Source organism: Pleurodeles waltl, chromosome 3_1 (genome assembly GCF_031143425.1).
Source record: "Pleurodeles waltl isolate 20211129_DDA chromosome 3_1, aPleWal1.hap1.20221129, whole genome shotgun sequence".
Lineage (NCBI taxonomy): Eukaryota > Metazoa > Chordata > Amphibia > Caudata > Salamandridae > Pleurodeles > Pleurodeles waltl.
In genome coordinates, this window is record NC_090440.1 from 1,925,218,902 (window position 1) to 1,925,243,266 (window position 24,365).

General features: G+C 47.6%; 1 protein-coding gene across 1 annotated transcript in view; it reads left to right on the forward strand.

Moving 5' to 3' along the window:
- Positions 1 to 24,365, forward strand: part of LOC138285788 (solute carrier family 13 member 2-like) — a 266,384-nt gene that overhangs the window by 39,919 nt on the left and 202,100 nt on the right. Inside the window, exon 2 of the mRNA XM_069226166.1 lies at positions 9,346 to 9,474. Coding sequence (XP_069082267.1) covers positions 9,346 to 9,474 — 129 coding nt within the window. The remainder of the gene's footprint in view (positions 1 to 9,345; positions 9,475 to 24,365) is intronic.

The following is a 24,365-nucleotide window of genomic DNA, read 5'->3' on the forward strand; positions in this document are numbered from 1 at the left end:
TTCACACATGCGTGGTTAAGGCCCTGAACAAGGAAGTCGTGGAAAACAAAAGCGTTGTTTGGCTTTCATTTTCCACGACTTCGTGATTCAGGACTCGTTTTTCGGGATGCTTCCCAGCCAGTAGTTTTACGAGTCGGCACACCACATGGCGGTAACACAACTGGTGACAGGAATCCCCATTTCTGTCGCTCGCACACGCAAACCCACCCATCCACACACCGCCCCACCTGTCCACAAACTTTCAAACATCCCCCACCCATCCACACTCTTGCAAACACCCCCCACCCAACCGCACACTTGCAAACACACTCCTCCACCTGACCTCACACTTGCAAACACACACCCCCAACTGACCGCAGGCATACATACAAACACCCCAACCCCTCTCATCCGCACACCTTCATACACATACCCCCACTCATCCACACACCTTCATACACACACACCCACACCCCCACTCATCCGCACACCTTCATACTTGCACACCCACTCATCAACACACTTGCTCTCAAAATGACATGCACACACCCCCACTCATCAACACACTCACTCTCATACTGACATACACACACCCCACTCGCTCTCTGACTGACATACACAAACCCCCACTCATCAACACACTCCCTCACATACACCCTCACTCGCTCGCATGCACTCATACAAACACCCCTACTCACATGCATCCCAACACACACACCTACTCACTCGCACCCTGACACACTCCCCTCTCCTCCGCTTCCATTCAGATACACACACCCTCCATACACACATACATACACACAAGCACTCACACACACCCATACCGCTACCCATACACAATCACACCACATACCTGCACACAACACCCCACCCCTTTCGGACGGTCACCCTACCTGTCTGGGCAAGTTGGTGGTCCGAGAGGGGATGGGTGTCGGTGTGTTCATCACCAGCACTAAACTGCCGTGCAGGAACCGCCATGCCATACTAAATCTCGTACTACAGCGGGGAGGGTCCTTTTGATGTGGCGGTGCTGGTGGTGGAACCGCTCTCACCCGCTGTCAGTCGGGCCAACGATGTTGGATTTCGCCCTTAACTGGGTGGAAAACCTTGGGTGACTCCAAATACGGGGGTCTTCTGACTGCCAACACTGGCGGTCTTTGGGCTCCCGCGACTTTGACGGTCTTTCCAAAAGATGAGGTATGGATTCCTTTAGTGTGTGCACTTGGATGAAAATTGTGCAAGTAACTCGAAACAATAAATCAAATACCTGTCTTTTGCGATGCAAATTATGTACTAACCTGACAGGTTTGTCATGTATCTAGCACACATTCTCTCCAGGTAAGTTGATAGAAAAATGGGTCATAATTTGTCTATAGTTCACGTTCAAGCTGGTAAATTGATATTTGAGGGCCCAGGGGGTTTTACTTGGTTGATATCAGTGAAGACCCTAATAAAGTAACAGTTGGGTTCTAGTAGATTTTCTTTGTTTAAGAAACATTGAAATTGTGAGTCTTTGCTTGAATGGAATTTAAGTAAACAATACAAGGCACTGGAGAGAGACCTGCACAGTGTCACACTGTTCTGGATACACTTGGAAGTAAGAGTAACTTGCTCAGGACAGTAAGTGACAGGGCAGGTACTCACACCCAGAGATACGAAAATCCTTTACACACACATTTCTCTTCAGTAATCAGAGTTAGATTTTATAGGTTGCAGCACGTGACTTTCACGATTCATTTTATTGCACAAAAGTGTGATAAACCATGCTTCAGCATCCTTCTTTTTCTGAACTAGTGTGCATATTCACTATCCTTGACCAATCATTGCTTGACCTCTCCCTAGAAAATTACCATGTACAGATGAGAGACGAGTTCAGTTTTAGAGCCCATATGTTCTTACTTTATCAACCTCAAAAATGTGAAATCGTTGACTGGCCCAACAGAATTTGATTCTGTTACCATGGGGTCAGTTCTCCACAGTAGATGCAGTAGTCCACTGAATCATCAGACATAGATGTTTCTGTCCAAGCTGAATGACCGCAGCAATATTGGCACTGCCACCCTCACCAAGGCCAGAAATCACACCTTCACAACTACCACGCCTATCATGACTCAAAGAGACAGATGACCTTTATTCATAGCAGTGGCAGCGCCTTTGGAGTTTAGAAGTCTGGCGCTCAGCACGTTACACCTCTTGTTGGCATGTTCTATGCAAGACTCTTTGGCCTGCATTTACTAAAGCTGTGGAATCAAAATGGGCTCTGCCTGCTGAGACTCTACTGGGTTTGAATACATGGCGGAATCCACAATGTCAACTTTACAGTTCCCATGCTAAGCTCAAATCTCATACACAGAAAAACCAAATTTACTTCAGGTTGAGAGATTCCTCCATCCAGCTGCCCATTCTTTCAGGCTGGCATTTCCCCAGTGGGCCTCAGGCAAAGAGGCTGCTTTCAGGGAAGGGTGGGCTGCCATGCCCCAACCATAAAAACTCCAGGCATCATTATAGTTGTGCCTCCCATGGGGCTGTTTAGGATTTCCAGCCAGGTCCCATTTCTAAGATTAGTTCTACATGTGTACTATTTCCATATGATGTTTGCCAACAGAATGCAAAAACACTGATCAAAAGCTAGCAAATATTTCACGTTAAACATTCCCAACTTTCCTTTCCCATGAAATCATTCCACTGGTTTTCAGTAGAGGAACGTATGATATTCAAGGTGCTATGCATCATACAGAAAGATTTTCAGAGGGGAAGTCCAGAATTATCTTGAGAACCTCACATCCCATTATGCTTGCACCCAAAAACGGATCTTCAGGCAATCTTTCCTGATCTGGCCAAAGAGAGTGTGAAGGAAGAAGGGTGGCATAAAGAACCTCAGCGATCTTCGGTGCATTATGGCAGACATTTATTCAGCTTCTGGCTAGCTTTGACAGGACCCCTTTACTCCTGCATTGAAGGACTGGGCCTTGCTGACAGCCTCAACCCAGAAAGAAGCTGCATGTAGACGAAGAGTTGTTCCTGAAAAGGGATATTGATTCACTAAAAGGCCAAAGGTAACGAAATGCTCTCATCTATTTTTTTTAACCAGAGGGCTGACCCAATCTTTTTAGCTCCCATCCAAAAGAGCTTCCTATTTTCTTCTTAGGATCTCAAGCAAGGCAACTAGGGGACATTTGAGATAGTAAACAAGTTCATGTGACCACATGAAGGAAAACCCTTTGTGCGATTCGAAAAATCCTTTCAGAATCGCAAAAAGGATTTACTGATTCATTCCTAATTACAGTTAGAAACTGGTATGAAAGGAGCATCCCCTCTAAATTACTAATCACAATGAAATATGATACCCAGATAGTACAGCTTCTCTTTTGAGAATTGTTGATTGTTCTCGTTCTGCGACCCCCTTCAAATAGAGATTTTGGGCTACATGTACGTAGCATTTTGCATGTCGCAAACAGCGAATCGGGCCGTTTGCGACGTGCAAAATGCACTTTAGGATGTTCAGACCAATTTTTGTGATTCAGTAAACTATTTATCGAATCGCAAAAAGGGTGTTCCCTTCCTAATTGCGAGTCGCAGTCCCATGTATGATTATTTTGTGACTGCGAATGCGGTGGCAAAACAATTGCAGTTAGCACCAGTGTCACACTGGTGCTAACCCATTCGCAAACAGGAAGGGGTCCCCACGGGACCCCTTCCCCTTTGTGAATGGCAGTAACCTACGGACCACTGCCTGCTCTGAAAAAATGAAAAGAAAACTTTTCATTTTTTTGTTTTTGAAATGCATCTCGTTTTCCTTTAGGGAAAACGGACTGCATTTTTTTTTTAAAACTGCTTTATTTAAAAGCAGTCACAGACATGGTGGTCTGCTGTCTCCAGCAGGCCACCATCCCTGTGAGGGCGGCCATTTCCAAGGGGGTAGCAAATTGCAACCTACCTCATGAATATTCATGAGGTAGGTCATATGCGACCCCTTTGCGAATCACAAACAGTGTCATTGACACTGTTGAACATGAGGTTTTGCGACTCGCAGATTGCGAGTCACGCTGACTCACAATTTGTGAGTCGCAAAACCTATGTTTCGTACATGTAGCCCTTTGTGAGACAACCTGTTAGTACATAAGTTGCATTGCAAAATTGCATACACATCACAAAAAGTTGGTATAAAATTTGTGATCACTGCTTGCAGACTATTTACATCTGGCATTTAGGCCCTTGTCTACTTTCAGCTCCTGCCACAGCTTTCATCCCCCCGAGATCAGCAATAGCAGGGGCAACACTAGGCACTGGTGTAACAAAGGTCCCTGCAGCCCTTGCGATGCAGGAGGGTGGCCCCTGAGCTCCAGGGAGCCCCCTCACCACAGTACACTGTGCACAGGTGGCAGGCCCCTGACTAAGTACAGTGGGGAGGGGGTCCCCTCTAGGTACTTTGCAAGTGGGGGCCCTCAAGTTTTGTTACACCACTGGTGATAGGGGTGGCAAAGGGCAAGCAAGAGGTAACAGCTGCTATCCATCTGGTTGATGTCCAGTTAATAGGGTGACATCATGTGTTTGAAGAGGGGTGCTTACTGTGACCATCAGCAACACCACTGACATTGAGCACGGAGTGGTAGAGTAATTGCTTGCATAACACGTTTTATAAATCTACTAAGTATTTGTATACGCCTCTTTTTTATTCTCATCAACTCCATCGTTCTTTTACCACGTGTTTATTCTGACAGGTCTCCCTTTTTTATTTCTCTCTCTTTGTATCGTTGCTTTTAAATGTTTTTTCTCTCTCTCCAAGTGGCTCGCTTCCTTTGTCCGTCTTGGTTTCCTTTACACCTCGCTCTGACTGTCCCTAAGCCCTTCGTTCCAGTTTGTGAAAATTACGTCTTTCAATTTACCTCTCCTGAGGTGAACTAGCAGATCCATTGATTAATTGATCAAAGGGAAAGAAGGCGGAGGGGTCATTGGGGCTAGGGGCCTTCTAACGATCGTAAACGGGAAATACACTGCTGACATTTCGAAACACCCACATTAATTTATCCTGTGAAGACACTTATTGTATTTCACAACACACATGTGACACCTCCGGCTAATGTAAATGTGTCACCAGATCCAGGAAAATCAGTCATTTGAAGGGTAGGTCCAATTCCCATGTGGGGGCATTTGGTGAAGGCATTTGGGCAACTCTAGCAGAGGCGCAGCTACCAGTGGTGCAGCTGGTGCTATGCACCAGGGCCCAGAGGCGAGAGGGAGGTCCATCTACAACAGCTCCTTGACCGTGAGAGGGCACTAGGCCCTGGAAGTAAGCCATACAAGGAGGAGGTAGGGGTTGCCGCAGCACCCCTAAAATAGGCATTGTGGTGTTCCAATATGAATGTGTTTTACACATTACTTTAAATTGTATTTTTATCTTGTCATGCTTGTGAGTTTAAAGAGAGATGTCATATGTCATTCTAGTCTTCTGGGAAATTGCTGCTTACACTTTTAACATGAGTACTGGTGTTTACTTTCCTTCCTCTTTATGCCAAGTATGAGTACTTTGTAAAGTGAACTATGTGACAATCTTGTAGATGTGAAAGGAGAGACTGTAGCATGGCAGTATCTCCTAACACTCAACAAAATGTGAATATCTATAAACAGTACAAATGTTTCAAAGTAACTAACAGTCAGGAAAGCACAACTGAAGTGCTTTATTTCTGAATCCAAGTTGTGATAGAAATAAAGATTTTAGTATAACCAAACCAAATCAGGATACTTTACTTGGTGGTGGGCATATGACAAATATTTACTGAAACACGATTTCCCATGTTATTGTTTATGCGCTATATAGGATTATCAATAAAACTGTGTGTTTGTGCATATTTAGTGGTCTTTTTAATGTGAATTGCGGTGTCTATAAATGACAGTGTGCTACCACACATGCTTTAACCATATACTTGTGACAGTGTGCTCATAAATGCAAGACCATCTATATACTACACACTTACCACTCTCCTGCTTGCGACACTTGTTCTTTTATGATTCTTGGATTTTTCAGAATCTCTATACGTTCAGTGATGTAACACTGATGGCAGCACTCCCAGTCTGAAATATATTCTAGCACCACTGCCAACCAAAGCCACAGGAGCTCTGTCAGCACTGGGAGCTTGCTGGTAGCGCCGTCCGATTCCCTCAAGTGTTGGAGTCAGACTCCAAGCAGCAGAATCCACTTATGTAGCAGCAGGCAGTGCTTTAAATGGGCCGGTACTCTCCGGTACTGAGTACCGGCACTTTTTTATTTTGAGAGGGAGAGTACCGGCATATCTCAAGATAAACCTAATACTTTTAATTGGAGAGTACCGGCACTTCTCAGAAACAAGCAGGTACTCTATCACAGAGTACCTGCACTTCTATTTTTCCATTTAAAGCACTGGCAGCAGGGTCACTACAAAGGCTTCATTGTGTGCACTCTGAATGACCCAGCAGTGCCCATGCTCAATTCTGTAAATTCAGAGTGTGCCATGCGGTCCAGGCTGCCTCAAAGAAGACGTTATGCCAATGCTGCTGCATGGCTTCTAAAGAAAAAACAATCACAGTAATCACTGCATCCAGCCTGACAGGTAGAGGGCAGGCAATGGTGGTTTATAAGAAACAACATAGAGGGCCATATGTACGAACACTTTTTCCCATAGACACAGAATGGGTAAAAACCTTTGCTACATCTGGCCCAGACTTACTTAGGGCCGAGTGCTGGGACTGGGAAAATCAATGATTTGAGTGCTGTATGTTTCATTTTATGCTACAAATGCACAGGTAACTTTAAAACAACTTCTTGAGGTTGCCAATGCACAACTCTTCCGTGGAAACCAGCCAGAATCTCGTAAAAAAATATGTTGCTCCTTTGTGTGAATAGTGTGAATACTGAAAGACTGGGAACTTGATGAACTGGTATACACAGTACTGTAGTACAGGTGGGTGTGCCAACAAATCAACAGCAAGAGCCAAGCCAAGACTCTGCCACTGGAAGATTTGGCAGGGAAATTGTGCAACAAATATTATGTAACAGTATGATAAAGTGTCTTCAAAATTCAAAAAAATATATTTCTTTAACAAGCATTTAACCATAGCAGATCCAATTATATTACTGCATTGAGTGGCCTTTATTAAAAGTGATAGTTTTTAAACATCAGCTTAGAAGCATTCATACCACCACCCCAATGACAGCCCAACTAGTGAACTAAGGGGCAAATCAGCTGCCATGGGCACCCTACATCTGTGATATTTTTATTTCACACAGAGAACCATTTAAGTCCCTTGAGGGCAACATAAAAAAGAGTGATTTTTGTTCTGCACACATCCTCCCAAATTTCCTATACAATAAAGAAAACATTTGTGGCACATTAAAATAAAACAATTGCCCAGAATCACAGAATTGTGTCAAATGGCCAACCTGGCGTTTATCCCTGGTTTTCTAATTTAACATTGTGTAATTCAACCACTAAACAAGTATCCCTTTCTGGCTCCTGTTTGACATCAAAGTTTAATGATTTGTATTTCATTCTTGGTGCATAAGGTTAGAGGTTGGACGCAGACAGAGGAGGCCATATGAAAGGCCAGCTAATTTTGGGCTAAAGGGATGAAGAGCTGAACCAGAGCCAGGCATCTGACTTGAGCCTCCAGTGACTCACTCACCTCTATACTTTGGGGATTGTCGATACTCTAGGTATTCTGAGTTGGAAATAAGCATAGATGCTGCTCCCAGTGTAATGCCTGTTTTTTGGATGGCAGAATATCTTATACAAATACCACTTTCATACATACATACATATGCCCCTTTCGAATCATAAGTAGGACGGTCACACCTTTTTCATGCTCCCTCCAGTTGCAATGGCTCACAATTTGCTTTTATACAATTCGTAAAGACTTTTATTATTAAGGGCTTCCATACATTATAAAAAGGTGTTTTGTACTCACAAATAGTATGTCAGTGAACTGCGGGCTATGTGAGGACAAAATAATTTAGCGAATGAGGCTCGATGTTATATATATATTTACTGGAAGCTTGCAGTGTGCTTTATCACCAAATCTGCACATCACTCTAGTAACTGGTTATACTGTTACCCAACTCGAAGGTGCTCACCTTCTCAACCCAAGAAGGATGAGAGACTGAGGGGCATATTTACAAGCACCATGCACTGCCGGCGTGTCACTTTTTGTGACACACCAGCAGTTCATAGTGCAGTCCCATATCTACAGGCCGACACAAAGCCACCTTGTGTGGCTTTCCATGGCCTTGTAGATATGGTGTAAAGCAATGTAGTGAAAGTCGCTGTGGTGCCTACACTGTGTCAGGCAGGCGTACCATGGGCGTTGAGGTGGGTGATCCAAAGCAACACCCATGGGTTTTGACTCATTCCCAGATTTACAAGAATCTGTAAACTTGGGAATGCATCAAAACTGTAGGCCTCCCAAGGGCAGGCGCAACAAGTAGAAATATCTTTATTCTCCTTATTGTTTCCTCTTCCTATGTGTGCTGCTTTCTGCAGCACACATAGGAAAAGGAATATGCCTCCCTGGATTGTTTTGTGCAGAAAAGTGCCACTTCCTGCACAAAAACAATCCTGCTGACAACACAGACACCCTTCCTGCACCATGGTGCAAGGGTGCCTGTTTGGGCTCTTGGCAGCAATCTGTGCGCCAGCGCAGGGGGAAAGAACACAAATGCACTGTATTTTGTCACTACAGTGCATGTCTGCCCTGCACCATGAGGCTTGTAAATATGCCCCTAAGGTCACCTGGTGAGATTAGAACAAAGACGTTGCCCAAAGGTCTCTGTATTAGGCCATAGACCGATCTCTTCTACTGGGGGCACACTGGGGGTAACGTTTGAGACCCAGTGTGAAGAGAGAGAAAAGCCTGACTGTCTGACCGGTCTTCACCTGCTATGAAAGTTCCTCTTTTCATGATCACCTTTCTCTATGTAACATGTCTGGATACTCTTCGTAGCCTTGTATGCCTTGTGTGTTAACCTCAAGGTGTTTAGCCCTGTGCATGAGCTGTCTTTCATGCAGCATCTGTGAGTGTGTGCATGGTATCCTGTGCCTACCAGTGATTGTGTAGTACCACTCTGTGAGGCGTACGCCTCTTGAAGTTACTGTCTTCTGTGTTCCTTCATCCCTGTGCTCCATTTCAGTGCTACCATCTCCCTGTTATCATCCAGTTTTGGTCTACCACGTACTATGTCTTTGATACCCTCTCTGTAATGGTCTCTGTGTTGCCTTCTTTTTGCCCCCTCTGTCTGCAGTCCACCACATGTTATTTTCTGCACTCTGTGTGTGGCACACTCTGTATACAAGCCTAATTCTAGTTATCTATCCCTCGTCCCTTCTGTGTCTGCAGGAAGCCAGCTGTGCCTTTGTGATTATCCTGATGGCGCTTTTCTGGTGCTTCGAGGCCTTGCCGCTGGCCGTCACGGCGCTGCTGCCGGTGTTGCTTTTTCCCATGATGGGCATCATGGATTCCACTTTGGTAAGGCCATGTGCAGAATTTGCTCTCCGAGTTCACTGAATGAATTAATCAATTTTATGTGTATATGATTAATTAAAATCATACCAGAAATGTTTCCCCAGTAGTTCGCTTTTCTTGATAAAGTCACGACTTGCGTCTTCAGAATTGGCTTTACTGCAAAAAACAGAACGAGCAGAACTTTGAAGCTCGTTGAGATCCAGGTCCAAATTGAGTATTACCATATCTAAATATGCGGCCCAGATGTTATCGTGCGCTTTAAAGATTTTTTTGTAGGACAAGCTTCAGCGAGTCCACTTTGGCTTAAATTACCTCACAATAATATTTGATAAATGATGAATTACATACCATGTATTGTCTTAATAGGCCAAATTCTAACCATAACTGGGTGAATCGAGTGTACTGGCGTAAATGGAAGATACGTCTGTTTGTGTTAACTCCATTTTAGGGAGAAAGGCTTAGTGCCCATGTTAAACTGTGGGTATCAGTTTTGCCTTTGATACCCTTATGGTGGCCTCTACTGATGGACTGTATAAATGTGCATTTAGGTTACTGGCATGCTTCTGAATTGATGTTAAGTGGGTCAACGCCCTAGTCGTGTTTCATAGCCAAACCCCCAGTTAGTTGTAAATTGTGGTGTATTTGACTTTTTCCAGACTTAGGGCAGGATTACGAGTCTGGCAGTCACTAGACTGCCAGATACACGGTGGTGGTCAGCACCGCCACTGCTGTGGCGGTCGGACCGCCACATTATGACCCTGATGGTCACACTGCTAGGGTTCCGCCATCTCTGCTGGGATTGGCAATCCCGACGGGTTGATGGTGGGTGCAGGCCACAATCAGCCAGGGCGACGATGCATGCAGCGCAGCCCTGCTGATTACGACCTGGTTCTCCGCCAGCCTTTTCATGGCCATGAAAAATCTGGTGGAGAGCAGGTGTAGGGGACCACAGGGGGCACCCTGCACTGTCCATGCACTTGGCATGGACAATGCATGGGACTTCCTTCCCAGCACGCTCGCAATGCTCACTGTCTGTGTGCTGTGCAGACAGTGAGCATTGCAAGGGTGCTTGCGCCCCCTGCGGGTAGCAGCATTGCCACCGGCTCGAATTATGAGCCGGCAGCAAGACTGGTGCCACTTTCCCTCTGGGCTTGGTTTCCACACGTCAGCTCAGCGGGAAAGTCATAATAGGTCTGGCGGGGACTACAGCGGTGGCCACCCTGTTGGGAGTTTGGCAGACAGGTGTTCCCGTCTGCCAAACACGTAATTAGGCCCTTAATCTCATCAAGATCTGTCATTTATTAATAAGTTTTCCAAAATCCATTGGTTTGCTTTTGTTAGGTTGCCAGTATCTAATGGCACTCATTGTATGTTTGGAGCTTTGCCAGGGAATGCTGTAGGCCTATTTTGTTCTGATATAATACATCAGCATATAGTAAGTTCAGGACTTTATACTGGCCAGTTCTTGCTGGGAATGCTTCTACTCTGTTTATTGCATTACCCTAGTCTGCTATGTACAGGTTCAACAATATGGGGACCAAAACACACCCTTGTTCGATGCCCCTAGTTGTGTAAATCTTTACAGAGATTTTATCTTCATATCCCAATGTAATCTGCAGACATGTGTCTGCGTATACTACCATGCCAGCTTTCGGTAGTGCTTGTTAATGCCCTAGTCTGACAGTTTCCTCCAATATATATATATATATTGATCCACACCATCATAAGCAACCGAATAGTCCACAAAGCAGGCAAAACCTAGTTGCTGTAGAGAGCAAGTGGTGTGGTGGGCCAGATATGATAGCACAACTAAGTTGTCTACAGTTAAAGACTTCTGTCTGAACCCAGTTTGATAAAAAGGTATTAATATTTCCTTTTGTGCCCATTGCTCTACTGCTCTTAATAAGATTGTGGCATATGCTTTTGTCTCCTGTAGTCCCTTTTTTCTGTATAGTGTGTAAAATGGCACCTCACCATGACTGAGGACCTTGTTTGCAAAGGAAAGCAGCCTGATACAGTCGTGTTAATTGCCTGGGCCAGATGTTAGTGTCTGAGTTAGATAAGGAGCCTGGCAAGCCGTTTGGCCCTGGTTCACCATTGGATCCTACCTACCCTAGGGCTTTTTGGGGGACAGGGCAATTAAATACATCCCCATACTCTATCTCTGGCCTGCATTTATTCTTAATAATGTTTTTATCTCCGTTGACTGTTTCTTCCAATTTGTATATCGTTTTTAAATGTACCATTCATTTTTTCCACGATATGCAGTTTCCTTTTGTATAAGTGGTGCTATGTAATGAAGTGATGTAGTTCCAGAATTGGGCTTGTTAATTGCTCCCTTAAACTGTGTGAACTTGACGCCATTGTCCTCATGATAGCTTCTCTTTGTCACCCAAAGATAATGCTAGTAAGTTTTTTGTATTTCCTTCAAGGATCATTCTGCTGCTTGATTTGTCTTAACTTATTTATAGACTTTGCATGCCTTTCTTAAGACTGATTTATGTCTTTTGGCCGCCTCACTGTACCAGGGATTTCTTTTGACAGGAGCAACTCTTCTAGGTTACTAATGGTACTATACATCTGTTTCCTGTTAAGCACCTTTATCCAGATGTTATTGTGGTGACCCATCTTGATATCTGCTCCATTTCACTATTCACCTTTGGCACTGGATTCGCCTCCATCTGCTGGAGTTGCCAATTTTTAAACCGTTTGTGGATGATCTTGCTCCATTTGAGTTTCTTGATGTTCCTACAAGCTTCTGTCCCTTCTGGGATAGTCACCACTTCAAGATCCCTTCCTGTTTCAAATTCCATTAGGAATCTTGCTATCAGAGGTAGATGGCCACTTTCCGTCCATTCCAGAATGGCTAATTGTATATGGGCTGAACTTATGTTCGTTGAGGTGTAGTTGGAATATTCTTTGGTCCCACCTTTATGTATGCTGCAATAGTTTACCTCCAGATATTTGCTGCTGACTACTTGATGGAGAGTAGCTTGTGGGCCTGAAGAATATCTCTCACTGTGTTGCCCTGCGTGACATTTTCCTTCTTGTAAGTGACCACATCACTTTCATGGGTGAGCCCTTGATTTGTCACATTAAAGTTGCCACCAACTATGATCTCACAGCCTTCATAGCTGCAAAGCCTGCCCTCTAAGGGTTTCTACTGTGCTTTTGTAATCCTTGTTGAGAAGGTTCAGATATATGTTAAAAATAAGTATTGGTTCAGCACAACTACCCAGGTTATATTATTTCAAGATCATTAATTGGTTTGTTGAATTTTGTTGCTCCATTATAATGCTAGCATTGACAGCATTTGCAACATTAATTGTTTGTCCTCCTGATGGTCTGCCAAAGGTGGTGTTTCACATGCCGGGTAATAAATCTCCTGACACCCTTCTATTGCAAATGAACCCGTGGATCAGGTTTCTTGTAGACACATGATGTCCCATGCCCTAATCAGATTTAGCATTTCACTTTGTGTGGTTGGTTGTCTGAGACTTGCCACATTCCTTGAAGCCAATTTGAGTTGCGTACTGTATGTCTTGGTTCTTTCCTTTTATATTGACTCCTGTTAGGAATGAGACAGGTTGTTAACTGGTGAGGTTGAGGCCATCCAGTGCCAGTATGCTTCTTCCCTCGTAGCCTGTTGTCCTACTATTATGTATTTTCTCTCATTATTTGCTTTAAGGTGAATTTGCAGTTGTGTATTCAGATTTTGTGTCTCCCTCGAGGTGCTGATAGTCCCCTTTAAGAAACTTTTCCCCTTTTGATAGATTCCATCGTTCATTCTGGAAGAACTAGTTGGTATCTCTCTGTCTCCCTATGCATGACCTCGATTCCCCACTGAGCATAGCTTTGTTTTTTCCTCAATACCTAAGTTGCCTTTGCTTCAGAAGACCATGGTGGTCATTACGAAGTTGGCGGTGTGGCCCGCCATGCCGGCAGTGGAGGGTAAAACCGCCATCCGGCATGGCGGGCCACACTTCCACATAAAGAACCCCATGAGGGCTGCCATCGGTAGCCCTCACTCACCACCAGGCTGCCTCCGTCAGGCAGCCTGGTGGTGGTCGGAAACATTATTTGACAGGGCAGCGGTGCTGCCCCTCGGATAATGATTCCTCCGCCCCCAGCCTTTCCCTGGCGGGTTTCCCCGCCAGGGAAAGGCTGGTGGAAAGGGTGCACCGGGGCACCCCTGGGGGCCCCTGCACTGCCCATGCACTTGGCATGGGCAGTGCAGGGGACCCGGTGCAGTGCCCCATCGCGCAGGTCACTGCCCGAATTTCGGGCAGTGATCTGCATGATGGGTGCAGCTGCACCCGCCACACAGAGGCATTGGCGTCGGCTCTATGTGGAGCCGCCGTCAATGTCCCAGCCAGGCATTCCTGTGGGCCGGCGGGCGGAAACAATGTTTCTGCCCGTCGGCCCACAGGAATGCTCCTAATGCGGCCGGCGGGGATCCAGGGACGCTGTTGGTAGTGTTTTGACCACCACCATGAACCCTGCAGTTGCGACCGCCGTGTTCATAATGAGGGCCCATGTTTTGAACTCAGTCCCTGGTGTGTTTTTCATTGCCGCAAAGCGTACTCTTGTAATATTGTCAGATTTTAAGTGAGTTAATGATGGGACATATTAAAATAAGCATAGGGTAGAGGAGCCGTCTAATGTGTCTTGCCTTCCTTGTTAATTATCTGTTGGGGCTAATATTAGTTCATGAGGTTCCTCTTTCTTATGCCAACCAGTGCCTGCTGGAGCTCCATGATATTGAGTGTATACATACCCTATGCCACTTATTTGTCTGGTAAGAGAGGATTTATGATTTGGGGTCTTTGTGTATTGCAGAACCCCTGTAGGAAAGTGCCCCTTTTTACATGGTAACCCCCCACCCACGCACACACACTTTTCACCTGATATTGATGCTGACTTGACTGGGATTGTGCTAGGATCCTGCTAACCAGGCCCCAACACCAGTGTCCTTTCTCAAAACTGTACCATTGTTCCCACAATTGACACACCCCTGGCAGACAGGTAAATCCCTAAAAGGTACCCATGGTACCAAGGGCCCTGTGACCAAGGAAGGTCCTCCAGGGCTGCAGCATATATTATGCCACCCTGGGGGAACCCTCACCAAGCACATACACACTGTCATTGCAGCTTGTGTGTGCTGGTGGGGAAAAAAGACAAATTGACATGGCAGCCCTCCCAGGGTAACATGACCACAAACCACTGCCTGTGGCATAGGTAAGTTACCCCTCTAGCAGGCCTTACAAGACCAAAGCAGGGTGCACTATGCCATAGGTGAGGGCATTGTCGCATGAGCAATGTGCTCCTACAGTGTCTAAGTCCATTCTTAGACATTGTAAGTGCAGTGTACCCATACTGCTCCATAATGGCTTCATTGAAGTCTGAGAAGTTTGTTATCAAACCTTTCAGCACAATAAACCCACACTGATGCCAGTGTTGGATTTATTGAAAAATGCACCCAGAGGGCATCTTAGATATGCCCCCTGTATTTTAACCAAACTTCGAGTGCAGGACTGATCAGCCTGCCACTTTCAGATGAGTTTCTGACCACATGGGGTGAGAGCCTTTGTGCTTTCTGTGGCCAGAAACAAAGCCTGCACTGGGTGGAGGTGCTTCACCCCTCCCCACTGCAGGAATTTAACACCTGGTGGTGAGCCTTAAAGGCTCCAGGCTCTTGTTACAGTATCCCAGGGCACTTCAGCTAGTGGAGTTGCCCAACCCCCAGACAAGGCCCCACTTTTGGTGACAAATCCGGCAGAACATTTTGGGAAAACAAGGAGGAGTGACCACTTCAGCTGGGAACACCCCTAAGGTGTCCAGAGCTGAAGTGACCTCCTCTTTGCAAAATCCTCAATCTTGTTTGGAGGACAGGGACCAATAGGGTTAGGTCTGTGTCTCCCTCCCCAAAGGGAGTGGACACCAGAAGGGTGAAGTCACATTCAGGGACAGTAGCCATTGGCTGCTGCCCTCTGACCCCCGTAACACCCCTAAATCCAGGATTTAAGGGCTCCCCTGAACCTAATTAGTCAGATTCATGGCAAGCTCAAGAAGAAGAAAGAAGAAGGATTGCTAACCTGGCCTCCAGCAGAAAAGACTGAAGGCACCAACTGACTTGGCACCAGCCCTACAGGCTTGTCTCTAGCTTCTGAAGCCCTGCTACAAGAATGCAATGCACCCTGCAGGACCAGCAACCTCTTAAAAGCCTCAAGTTGACTGCCTACACCCAGAGGACCAAGATCTCCTGTGGACAGTGTCAAAAGAAACTCCAACAAAGGGTTCCAGAACCGCCCCGGATCCATGAGTCCTGCCCACTCTGCACCCGACGCCCATGGCCCATGACTAAGTGCCCAATAGACTAGAGCTAGACCCCAGGCGATTCTGAGCTAGTGTCCACCCTGGGTTGACCCCTCCTGTTCAACACGATGACACCTGCAGCCTAAACCCAGAGTGCCCCCGACCGCGAGAGAACCAGATGAAGATACTCAATGCCCAAAGGTACCTCTGCACCCCCAGTCCCTGGCGTTGGAGAATCCGACCACTGGTCCAGCAACGTCCAGCAGGCAGTCCTCCTCCTTGTTCAGCCTTTTGTTTTCCGGAACTGACACCCTAGACGTAGCCTGCAGCATCTTTGTGACCCCCCTCAGGGCCCTCCTGCTGGAAAGCATTGGGAGCCCGACTCTGTGTTTGCACCCTGCACCCAGCCACCCCTGTGCCACTGAGGGTGTGTGTTTGGTGCCGACCTGTGCCCCCCCTGGTGCTCACCTAAACCCCACAGGTCTGCCCACCGAAGACGCGGGTACTTACCTGCAAAGCCTGATTTCAAGTGCCCCTGTCCCCTAGGTTCTCATTATGCTAATGAGGCTACTGGATTTGGGAGACAGGACCACATAGATTGTGGGTACTAAGTATGATTCCACACTGCATGACGCCTGTCAACCTAATCTAGGTTCTCTGGTTAACTAGCAGCGCCTCATCTCTGGCAGAGATGATTGTGGCAACTGGGCGCATGACAAGAAAGACTCCTCAGGGGAATCGTGGTCGATCAGATCCCATCCCTTTTTCTCAGTTACCAAAAGTCTTATGTAGGCAAAGACAACAGAGGCAGAATTTAGTTCAATAAGGATTTATTGAAGTAACTGCATTTTAGACAAAAAGGCATGTATTGCAATAACTAGGATGATAGAACACAATAAAAGCAAGCAGGTGACTAACAGAGTAAAACACAAGAACAGTCCTACCATACTGTCACTAGGAGTGATATATATATTTCTCCTAACTACACTGTGTTTGAGCACAGCATAATCTGCTCTTCGGGTTTCTCCCCTTGAGGTACATCATCCCTCATATCTGGAGGAAGAAGCCTGTAGTCTAAAGAGACACCATCCCCATGTGGATCGGGTATTCGGCCGTCTAAGCGAGTAGCTGCAGAGAAGCGATCAACAATCAGCATACAGTCGTGGTCATCTGGCTGGAATCTCCCTGTAATGAATGTATGTTGGAACCACGCCTGCTGAAACAACGCATGCCTGAACAACGAGGTCGGAACAACAACCTCGTTGTTACCACTAATGCCTTTACCACGAATGCCTTAACAATGATTTTTCGTTGTAAAGGCATTCCTGGTAAAGGCATTAGTGATAGGCATGCATTGTTCCAGCATGCGTTCCTCATGGCCCCCCACCCCTAAACATTACCGCGACCCACCCCCCTAAAACCACACCAACCCCCCACCCTTGCCCTTAAAACTATCCCAATGCCCACCTCCTCCCTAAAATTACTGCAACCCCCACCCTACCCCCAAAACCTAAAACAACCCCAACCCCCATCCCATCCCTGAAACCTAAAGTACCCCAACCCCCACCCCTAAAACTACTCTGAGCCCCTTACCCTGCCCCTAAACCTAACCCCCAACACCCCTACCCCGCCCCTAAAATTACCCGACCCCCAACCCACCCCTAAAACCTAAAACCACCCCAACCCCCACCCCTAAAACAATCCCAACCCCCACCCCATCCCTAAAATCTAAACTACCCCAACCCCACCCCTAAAACCACCCCAACCCCCACCCCATCCCTAAAACATAAACTACCCCAACCCCCGCCCCTAAAACCACCCCAACCCCGCCCCTAAAACTAAAAATCCCCCGACTCCCCACCAATGCCGCTAAAACTAAAACCGAACTCCCAGCCCCCGCCCGCCCCTAAAACTAAAAATACCCTGACCCCGACCCCTCGCCCCCACCCCTAAAACTAAAAATGAAACCCCCACCCCCGCCCCTAAAACTAAAAATACCCTGACCCCCCACCCCGCCCCTAAAACTAAAACCACAGCCCCCTCCACCCCCACCCCTTAATCTAAAAATAGCCCAACCCCCACCCCCATCCCGCCCCTAAAACTAAAAATACCCCGACTCACCACCCCCGCCACTCTTACCTGACCTGACCCCCCCACCCGGCCCCTAAAACTAAAACCCCAACCCCGCCCCTAAAACTAAAAATACCCAACCCCTCACCCCACCCCTCTTACCTGACCCGACCCCCACCCCCGCCCAGCCCCTAAAACTAAAACCCCAACGCCCCACCCCTGCCCCTAAAACAAAAAATACCCCAACCCCCCACCCCGGCCCTAAAACTAAAACCCCAACCCCCCACCCCTGCCCCTAAAACTAAAAATACCCTGACCCCCCACCCCTGCCCTTCTTACCTGACCCGACCCCCACCCCGCCCCTAAAACTAAAACCCCAACCCCCCACCCCCGCCCCTAAAACTAAAAATACCCCGACCCCCACCCCGCCCCTAAAACTAAAACCCCAACCCCGTGCCCCCTCCCTGCCCCTAAACCTAAAACTACCCTTACCCCCCACCCCTAAAAATAAAACCCCAACCCCCCACTCCCGCCCCTAAAGCTAAAAATTCCCGACCCCCCGCCCCTAAAACAAAAACCCCAACCCCCCACCTCCACCCCGCCCCTAAAACTAAAAATACCCCAACCCCCACCCCGCCCCTAAAACTAAAACCCCAATCCCCCACCCCACCCCACTTACCTGACTCGTCGCGTCGTCCTCCTCAGCCGACTCCCTTGCTTGTGCCTTAACCACGCATGTGCGTTGTTCAGCACATGCGTGGTTAAGGCACAAAACAACTAAGTTGTGGTTAAGGAAGCCGTAGTCCCGCTTTCGTTGCCCACGACTTTGTTGTTCCGGAGTCAGCCTTCAGGGCGTTTCCTCCCATAACATGTCTAGGACAAAGGGGTGTTTTTATATTAAAAGAGCTGACATTCCAAGAAATAGTCCCCACATATGCATGTGTGTTTTCTATGAATGTTGGAGATACAGCATACCACGTTTGTCGGCACCCCTATCTGACTGTAGTTTTGGAGAAAGCACAGAGTGAAATAAATGTCCTACTAAGAACTTGATGCTTTTGTAGGCGAAAGTACAATGAGATAAAGAAAATAAAACAGCACCGCAAATGTGGTCATTGCTAGAAAAATAAATCAATGCTGAATAAAATGTAACTGGATTAAAGTGTACAGCGGCAGGCCTAGTTAGCTAAAAAAACATGTCTAAAACATGGCTAAAATAGCTTTACAACACCCTCCATTTGTCGGTCAAAGGTGATTTAAAAGCTCAAGGTAAAAGAAATCTAATAAAACTCATACTAAAAAACATATATGTCAACAGTGACAAGTTAAGAGACACAGAGGCAGGAAAAGGACAATTTGAACGAGCAATGAAAAAAAAAAAAATTCACTAATCAGTGTCACTTTGGTAATCACCAATTACATCCAGGATAATTGAAGTCAGGAGACGTTCTACTTTGGCAGCTGGTAAAATATCCAGATCATATCCAAGGAAAGCAACAGAGCACTTGTGTTACAAAGCCAGAGCTCCAGCTGCAGCACTCTGTGTCATGCCCTCCATAGAGGTAAGGGTCGCAGAATCCACAAAAGGCAACTCATAAACAGCTTCCCAGAGCAAATGCACCTTCAACGCGCATGTCTGATAATGAGCCCTCATCGAGATCATCAACATATCAGCGTCCAATGAAAGTAAGCACTGTGTGGAAAGACAGACTTTCAGTGCACATTCAAATAGGCAACTGTGGCATCAAAACACAGGCTGCACACAATCCAAAACCGTTTGGAATGACAAAGACCAGTCACACCCCAGTTGTTCCAGGAGTGGTGCTCCGAAATGCTGCTTTATGCATTCACGACACAGTTGCGCTGGTGGTAGCGCTTTCAGTACTCCTTGCCGTATCGGGACAGCCATTGCTCAGAAAAAGTAACAATAGCAGAATGCCACCTATTATAGGCAAAGTAATCGGAAATCCCCAGAAAATACTCAAAAATATTGAATGTATGGCTGATGGTGTTAAACCAAATATAAAGGAGAAGGTGTGAACAAAACCAGAACCAACAGCTTTAAAAAAGTGGGTGATTCCAGTAGTACTGGACGCATAAAAAATGTGTCTCTCAAGTTCACCAAAGTGTTTTGGAAAGTTTGTAGTTATAGGGACTGAACCTGCGGCGATGACCTTGCAACCGGAAGCGCATAGGTCTTGCGTGCAAATGTAAGCGCCACGTTTTTGAAACAATAAAACCTTTAGTCTGTTCAACTTGTCAAAATTCACATCAGAAGTAGCAATGTGAGGCCAAACGTCCGCTACTCCCTGAAGCCGTGTAGGGAAAAAAAAAGGACATTCCCACAACACGTAACAATTTAGAGACCGAAATGACATAAGCTATTCCGGCTCACATTCCACAACAGCTCTCACTGTTAAGGAGCACATAGCTGCCATTTGAGAGCACCTGGAACATAGGTCTAACCAAGGGGAATAGGACTCCCTTTAGATAACAAGCCAAATTTGCCACAGAGACATTACATGCCCTGTGCAAGGACAGCTGTTTACAAACCATGAAATGGCTCACAGCAGTCTTGCATTTACTACTGCTAAGAAAGACCTCTTTATGCCATTAAAACATTTGTACGAGAAAGGAAGTTCCCACACGTCTTGTATGTGACTATCTCACAACCTTTTATATCTGCCCACTGGAATGTGTTTCAAACAGGACGTAAATTGAAGTGTTCAAATGGGAAGATGTATAAAACCATGTATTAGCCATTCAGCAGATGGTATTTAAGCCACCGTAAAAGGCAACTCTTCTACCTTTTCAATATTCAACATGACATATGTTGCTTCTTTCTTAGCCATTATTTGTTGTTGTCACGTTAAATTAAATGTTGAAACAATCTCCCTTGCGCTCATGTGTTGCCAGGGAACGCGACCTGCTTTCAATGTCTGTAACGTGCAACGTAACTGCATGATGGATCTTAGCTGACTTTTTCCATGCTGCAAAAATTATACATCACTCTGTACTATATTCATTGCAGACAATACAATATTATTTAAAATATATATTCAGTTGGACAAGGTGTTAATCCCATTATCTACATTGGCTAATGCTTTCTGTAAATTTTCCTGATCTATTTGTCTTAACAGGGCAGCCGCTTCTTGTTGGGAAAAACTTCCATATTTGATTATATGCTGCATATAAGAAGAGTTTTCTGGAGGGGAGTGGACAAGCTGGTGTTAATGGCGGAAGCGAGCTGAGAGAGCTCTGTGTCTCGCCCGGCTTATCCGACGCCACACAGGGGTTCGGAGGCTGGCGGTGCCTGTTTGGAGGCAGTGCTGGGCAACGGTGGGGCCCCAGGCCGAGGCGGGGCTGGGCGCTGGCCCTTGAGAGCGGCACAGAGCAGAATCAGACAGGGCCCGTGTGGATCTGAGGCCCGCCGCGCTTGGGTGAGCAGTGAGCGCGGATTTGCCTTGGCGCGTGGGCACGCCGCGGTTGGGCCCGGTCAGGGGGCCCTGTCTGGAGGAGGCCCCTGGAGGGACAGTGCCCCATCGGGGGTGAAGAGGAGCCCGAGAACTTTGCAGGCGCGTGGTGGGGGGTGCCGGCCTCCCGTACGGGGCGCTTAGGCACTGAGGGGAAGGGCTGGGCCTGACGACCGCATGGCCTGGAGTGCTGGCCTGCCCATGCCCACAATATTTGACTGAGGCCTTAGAGTCCTGAAGTTGGTGCCCAGAGGCCTGGAGGATGGCGGTAGGAGGAAGGCACTGGAGCAATTGTGGGCTGGGCTGCTCGTGCTGCTGTGCAGCGCCGTCCTGGGTGCGCAAGCAAGCGGGCCCAGCCCTGTTTGGAGATCTGGTGAGGTGCTGGTCTGATCGACATCGGAAGCGACTGGGTGGCGGATTTATTGCTGGCTACGAAGTTGGCGGTGGGGAGTCGTTCCCCCTTGGTACCCGGTGCTGAGAAATCAAGCCAGTGTGGTGGCTGACTGTGAGGAGCTAGAGGTTGCCCTGGAGGGCCCACTTTGTCGAGTGACTGCCGCATTGGCTGCAACGGTCTCCTGGCCTGGTCTTCCCGCGCAAGTTGGGTGCGCCGGGGGGCTCTAGGCTGCTGGAGCTGGTGGTGTGTTGGCTGGTGAGCAGAGTGGCGCTGGCTGGAGCCCAAGTTGGCCCTGATCATGGCGGGGACAGGCTGCCTTCGTTCTGGCACTGGAGCTGGGAGGTCGCAGGATGCTGCGGTGCAAGACAGCCAGAAGTTAGATGCTGTGCTGGCTGCGGTGGAACGCATCGGCGACTCGCTGAAGCTCACTCGCACATCCTTGGAAGCTAAGATCGACAAGGTAGGCAGCGACCTTGTCTTGCTACACGCTGACCACCACAAGCTGGCGGATAAAACAGGTATGGTAGAGGCGCGAGTGGATGAGCTGACACCGGTGACGTCTCGCTTGGAGTCTACGATGGGGGATGTTCTAGCACATGTGGCGGAGCTGGAATATCACGTGGAAGACACGGAGGGCCGCACCAGAAGAAATAAGATACGGGTGGTTGGCTTACCGGAAGGCGCGGAGGGGCGTGACATACTCTGAGAGTTGGCTTCGGGGACTGGTACCGGCTGGTATGCTAACCCCCTTTTTTTCGATGGAGAGAGCTCATCGAATCCGCACGCGGCCAAGGCCTCCGGGAAGTGGCCCTCGTCCTTTTATAATTCGCTTGCTCCACTATGCGGATCGAGATAATATACTCAGAACTGTGAGATCCTCCCCGCCGCCTAGAGTGGACGATGCGCAAATAATGCTGTTTCCAGACTATACTCTGGCGGTACAAAAGGACCGGGCCTCCTACTTGCCCTTGAAGCGTAGGGTCTGAACTCTGAGCCTGGAATACTCTCTACTATTCCCCGCCAAACTCCGCATCGTGGCTGAGAATAAATCTCACTTCTTCACCACGCCAGAAGTGGCGTGGGAGTGGCTGGAGTCAACAGGACGCGTTTCAGGCCGTGAAGGGGAGAGAAACCCACCCGCATCGAGGAGTAGGCGCAGCCGGGCGAGACGTGGCCGTAAGGGAAGTGGTGCGAACACAGAGGCTGCGACCCATGCTCCCGACTTGGAACAGCTCCTACAGGAGCGGCGTGATGCAGTACAATCAGCTGCGGCTATCAGTGCCTCCCCAGCGGCGTCAGAATCGGAAACTGACATTTCACAGCCTCCCAGTGACCGGCCTGCCACATCGGATCGGCTTTCGGAGTTGGGCTTTCTGGAGTGCTCGTCTGTAACACCTGCCACTGTGGACGAACTTTTCTAGGCCCTGCAGCAGCCGATTTGAATGGCCCGGCAATGCTGTAACCCTCTGCTTGGAGTAAATGGGGCACCTGGACTATAGTGATGATATATTACTTAATATGTGCTGATAGTTGGCCCGACTGCCAGGCATGAGAAACTCTTATGGGTAGTCTGAGCAGGTTGTCGCTGGTACTGTAGCTGACCCCGATTGCTGTTTAAAACTGCAGTTAGCCGCTGCCCCCCCCCCTTTGTTATCCACTATAGCCGGGTCGACTGGCTTAGTGAGTGCTTGCTTACTTGTGTGATTTGGTCTACCCCACTCTCCTGCTAACGGAGAATTAAAATGTGTGATTATGTTGTTGAATGTTCAAGTTGTTCAAGTTGTTAGGTTTGGGCGGAGACCGGTTGTTTATCTGCTCTGATGGTATTGGTTCTGTTCTGGTTATGCTGGAGGCTATTTACAGGGCGTCTGACCAGGTGCTTGGAATCTGCTACTGCGCGCGCAGAATTACGCTTAAATGCGGGTCAGGGGTGGGCAGGCGTGCCAGACTGATGACGCCATGAATCCATATATCGCAATCACTTGGAGCGAGCGCGGCATACACACGCCTAGGCGCAGGTACTCCATATACTCATTGGCTGTTATCGTAGGTCCCTGCGCCTCACCAGGGGGTAGTCCCATTTGCTCCATTCTAGGCGTTGCTGGGTACTCCTCATGGTCCTAAGATTACGTCAGGTCCCGAGCTGCATGCGTGGCATGCGGCGGACTTATATACACTGGGTGACATCTATGATGATGGTAAGCTGATTCCGTTTCCTACACTGGTCCAGGAGTCGGGGCTGCCCACAGGAGAGTTTCTGTTATATAACTCACTTTTGAGGTCTTTAACATCCAGGTGGGGTGACGTGTCAGTAGCTCCTTCCACGCATTTGCTGGTGCAGTACATAAAAGTGATGTGGCAGGGGCGGCACCTGATTAGATGGTTCACTGATGCCTTGCGCATACACACAGCCCTGGAATGCGATGCGCTGCGTGTGGTCTGGGACAGAGATGCGACCACTTCAGTCACTGATACGCAGTGGAAATCAGCTCTCTCCGGCCACGTTAATGTACCCCACAACTCTAGATTTCGCTTGATCCAATTCTATATCATTCACAGGGCCTACCTCACTCCAGCCCAAGTGGACAGATATTTTGCTCGTCAAGATGCAGCCTGCCCCGTTGTTCTTATATAGATGCAGA